At 44.7% G+C, this 4,600-nt stretch overlaps 1 protein-coding gene across 1 annotated transcript in view; it reads right to left on the bottom strand.

Moving 5' to 3' along the window:
• KCNK9 (potassium channel, subfamily K, member 9) overlaps positions 1-4,593 on the bottom strand; it is a 79,686-nt gene extending 75,093 nt beyond the window's left edge. The window contains exon 1 of the mRNA XM_010185944.1: positions 4,278-4,593. Coding sequence (XP_010184246.1) covers positions 4,278-4,560 — 283 coding nt within the window. The 5' untranslated portion in view covers positions 4,561-4,593. The remainder of the gene's footprint in view (positions 1-4,277) is intronic.
• Positions 4,594-4,600: the final 7 nt, after the last annotated feature.

Below are 4,600 nucleotides of genomic sequence, written 5' to 3'. Positions count from 1 at the left end.
TTCAAGTCTTGTTTTCTTCCTTTCTTTTCACTGCAAATTGTTCGTCTGTCATGATTCTCTACTCAAAGCTTTTCAGTGGACTTTAAATCTTACCATCCATCAAAAACCAAGAGCAGACTCAAGACACGAGAGACTGATCTTAAAGGAGGAGCAATACTAACAAAGTAATTCACACATAAAAACACTGTTTTTCTAAAGCAAAACAGAGGCATTGCAACACTACCAACTTGGTATTTCTATACTCATTTTTCAGAAGGGTAAAGTGATGCAGAGAAAGGACATGGAAACTTAACGTCTATCCTGAAACGGATTTAACCATGTGTTTGCTTAGTTCATTAATGCAGGTACAAACTCCCTGTCAGGCCACTGTCTGCCAGAAGTATGCAATGGATGTAGGCATTTCCTGAGTGTTTAGCTACTCAGCAGCCAAACAGCTGTCAATAGGTGGATATTCCATTCACCATTACAGGTACTGTACCTCATTCTTAAAAGCTGTTTTGTCTCCATTCACCAGGATAACTCAGTCACTGCTTGTGGTAGGTTTGAGACTGAACACAAAGTCCTAAAAGCTCGAAAAAGAGAATAGCAATTCACAGCACACACTGTCTGAATTGTGATCTCCTTACAATTTTTTTTCAGGAAAAAAATAAATAAATAAAAATCCTCAATCTGTTTGTTGTTTCAGTTCACTTTAGGGTGACATAAACAGCTTTCAGTTCTTTACATTCTGCACAAGCCTCCAGAAATATTCAGTGTTTACTAGAGCTCGCTGGTGTTAAATCAAGTATGACTATCACCCTTTAAGGCCTAAATGATGGAGCGATATCCATACCAATAACACATTTTCACAGTGTTGACACCTGCTTACACAGAAGCAGTTTACTCATTCTTATAAACCTGTAGAAAAGGGCATTAAAACTTAGTAGGAAACCTAGGAATTGCCTTTTCTTTTCAAAAGTTGTGTGTTTTCATTTGTCGTATCCAGCCTCTTGATGAACTCTGTGGTGTATTCTGCAGAGTATCTCATAAAAGATAAATAGCTGGACGGAGAACCTGATTAAATTGCTCTCTGTCATCATTTTGGCTATGTAACTGGAAATGCCCATGTAACTGGAAATGCCCATGTAACTGGAAATGCCCATGTAACTGGAATTGGATAGCAAATTATACTAGATAACTCTGAAATTAGAACAATCCTGTAATAAACTTCGCAACCGGTAAGAGACAAGAACAGCTTACTGGGTCTTTTTTGACCACTTAAAAACTTTCACAGAAGTAAAACACGACCAAAACTTTGTGAAAGCAGGGTGTTCTTCTGCTAATGGGTTGGAAGAGCAGAGTCATCGAATGTTGAAGCACCTGCGGTTGTTAATTTAAATAAATAAATAAAATAAAATTTCCACCTAGGGAGTAGGAAAAAAAAAACGTGGAAAAGCACAAGGCTGTGTTCTGGGGAGGAAACTCCGAGGAGAGGAGTCCGGAGCTGTCCCTTCAGCACCACTGCCCTCCCCGGAGCTGTCCCTTCAGCACCACGACCCGCCCCGCCCCGCCGAGCCGCCGGCCAAGAGCCGGCCCCTGCCAGACAACCTGCGGTGGTGGCTGCTGCCTCATGGGCCACGGCCAGCGACACTCGGCTTTGAGTACATTAAAGCCACAGCAGTTTTCAATCGATAAAGAGGTAATCGCTTTGGACAATGTTGCTAGTGGGTACCAAGGAGAACAATTAAGTTAGGCATAAATTAGCCTGCTGTCATATGCATATTCCTAGACTTCCCGGACTCTCTCTGAAGAGAAGTTTTGCAGAGATGGATCTACCACTCTAGGCAATGAAGGGTTTTATTCACTGTTTTAAAAACCAGCCTATGACGGTTAATTAGCTGCACTTTTGCAGGACCATCTAGTGACTACGAAGGCATAAACCACTGCATGTGCTTCTTGAAGTCTGTCTAGAAGGTTTCAGGGGAGTAGGAAATGTGTACGAGGGCAAACACACAGTCAGGTGAAAAAGAAGGACCACCACAAAAGATTACTATGAAAATTTAGGAACACTGCCCCATGCAAGAAACAGAGAGAAGAAATCTCTTGTTTTCCTGAGAGCTTAAATACAAAAAGTAGTTTTTTTCACCCTTTGAACCAAATTATTTTAGGATACATAAGAAATTAAAGAAAAACCTTTCACGTTCACTTTTGCAGACTACCAGTAGATCAGATAACATCACAAAACTACTTTAGTACTGAAAAGATGATACACAAAAGAGAAGTGTGCTTGGTAAGACGCAGGTAGTAACTGCTAATAAACTTTTGAAAGATGTATCTGCTCCTCCTGGGCAATCATTGAAGAACATTTGTCTTTCTGCACTGTTCTTTGTTATCACTCTTCCTCCCAGTGGTTCCCTGTTGCTATACACATTTTAAATTTAAACAATTCTGACATTCCCAAGCGCCTCTGCCTACAGAAATGCACGCTATCCCCTGCATGCTGAGGTGCTCCCAGCTTCCTAAACAAATCACAGCTCGTTGCAGGGGAAAATGCTAAAGCTTCCCAAGCAAGTTGTACTCATTTCCAGGAAAAATATGATCAAAACAGCAAACTACTGTAAAAACAGCTCTTTCCACCTGTCACTGACTGAGCTTAAGAACACAGAAACTATCGCAGCCACATCTTAGGCAGGAGTACGGTGAGTACACAGGCATGTGCATGGAAGCCTTGTTGTAACCCAGAGGAGCATGACAGTCCAGTATTCACTTAGCCCAAATAAATTACAGGAGACAGATCGAGGGTGAGACAACTAGTGACCAAAGGAGGAAGAAGAGTTCTGACATCGTGATGAACAGCAGGAAAAGATCAGCCAAAGTTACATTCTACTCTGTGTTCTAAAGCCTATTAATATATGCATTTATAGATATATATATATATATATACACACACACACCTCTCTAGTAACAGAAAAAAAAGAGGTTATCCCTTTAAAATGTTATCTGTGTAAGGGCAAATAGGCATTATCCTGTCAGATGGCTGTTCAAAGGAGATTTTTTTTACTGCCCTAGGTATAATATAGTCAAATACAAACGTAAGCAAACACTGCTCAAAGAGCAGTGGACAGCAGGTTCTGCTGAAAACTGTAAGTATCTTCAGGTGGCAACATGCAAATTTCCTGTAACAAGCCCTAAATAATTAAAAGATTAAGTCCTTCTGTAAATAAGAGAGCTAGTCTTTCATGTCCCATTCAATATAATGCAGTAATAAACAGCCACAAAGCTAGAGGGGGTCTTTTCAGACTTCCCCATATGTTAGGGGGGAATATTGAGATGTGATGGGAGATGAACGTTACCAACTGCCTCTGTAAACCCACCTCAACGAACACAAAACCAGGAAGAACAAACCAGCTCATCAAGCCGACACCAGAGTTGTAGCACAGTTCTGCGTGCACTCTGCAACCTCTACTTATCGTGGTATTTATTTTTACGGTAGGGAAGCAAACTACACGAAAATGCTCCACTTTAGCTGCGGGAAGCGGAGAAGTCCAAAATGACAGCCTGTGGCTGTGTCCACTGACTGTCCCTCAACCAAACCTGGGCAGCATGGATGTGACAACAAGCATGCCTTTGCCTGTCGACCCTGTGCCCACAAATAGCAGACACACACTGTGACCTGTTGGCACAGCAGACATTCCAGCTGCAATAAAAACTTCAAGAACATGCTGGGAAGGCCCAGAGATGGGACCACAGCTATGGGAACCCCCGCCACAGCCCTTGCTAACACCAAAACGATGTTTGCGAGAGCAGGGCTGCGCTTGGCCACATCAAGGGCTTTCCCAGTTGATCCAGTTCCCCTGCCCTCATCGTTTTCACCCTTGTCCAACTGCCTTTTGCCTAAGTTTTCCCCGTGTCTCTTAAGGGGCAAGGAGGAGAATGGACACAGAGTCTCCTTCTTCCTGAGGGGAACTCCAAGCACCCTCCCTCTTCCCCCTCATCCTTGCCACCCAAGCCACCACTCAGTGGTAACCACCTGGCCAGTGCCAGTCCCCTCACCCCACTCCTCTCCAGTCCCACCCAGGGGACACAGGCTCCATCTCCAGGGGAAGAGGTGTGGGACAGTGACAAGTCCAACAAGTGCCTGTGAAGAGCAATGAATTACATAACACAGGAGGGAAGCCAAAAAACTCATCCAGCGCTTAACCCTTAACATGCCATGGACCCCTGCCCCTCTCCCTTTCTCCTAATCAGGGGGGCTTTTGCCCCAGCCCTGGCCCTGACCCCCAAGGTGAGACACTCACCGATGGTCGTGATGACCGTGATGGCAAAGTAGAAGGAGCCAGCAAATTTCCACTGGACACCGGCCCGGTGCGGCTCAGACTGCATGATCACCAACTCCAGCTGCCGGTAGTCCTCGCTGGTGATGTTGTACTTTCCTTTGAGCCGGATCTCCTCGGCTTTGAGTTTCTCCTCCTCCCGCATCTCGTTGTCGGACTCCAGGGCATCAAAGACGGCAGCCCCGACCAGCAGGTAGGTGAACGTGCAGATGATGAGGGACAGGGTCCGCACGTTCTGCCTCTTCATGGCCGCCAGCAAGGGGCGAGTGAGGGGACCATGTCCCCCC

The sequence above is a fragment of the Mesitornis unicolor genome, unplaced genomic scaffold (assembly GCF_000695765.1).
Source record: "Mesitornis unicolor isolate BGI_N332 unplaced genomic scaffold, ASM69576v1 scaffold10996, whole genome shotgun sequence".
NCBI lineage: Eukaryota > Metazoa > Chordata > Aves > Mesitornithiformes > Mesitornithidae > Mesitornis > Mesitornis unicolor.
Note: the sequence above shows the minus strand (reverse complement) of the source record. Positions and strands in the feature narration are given on the sequence as shown.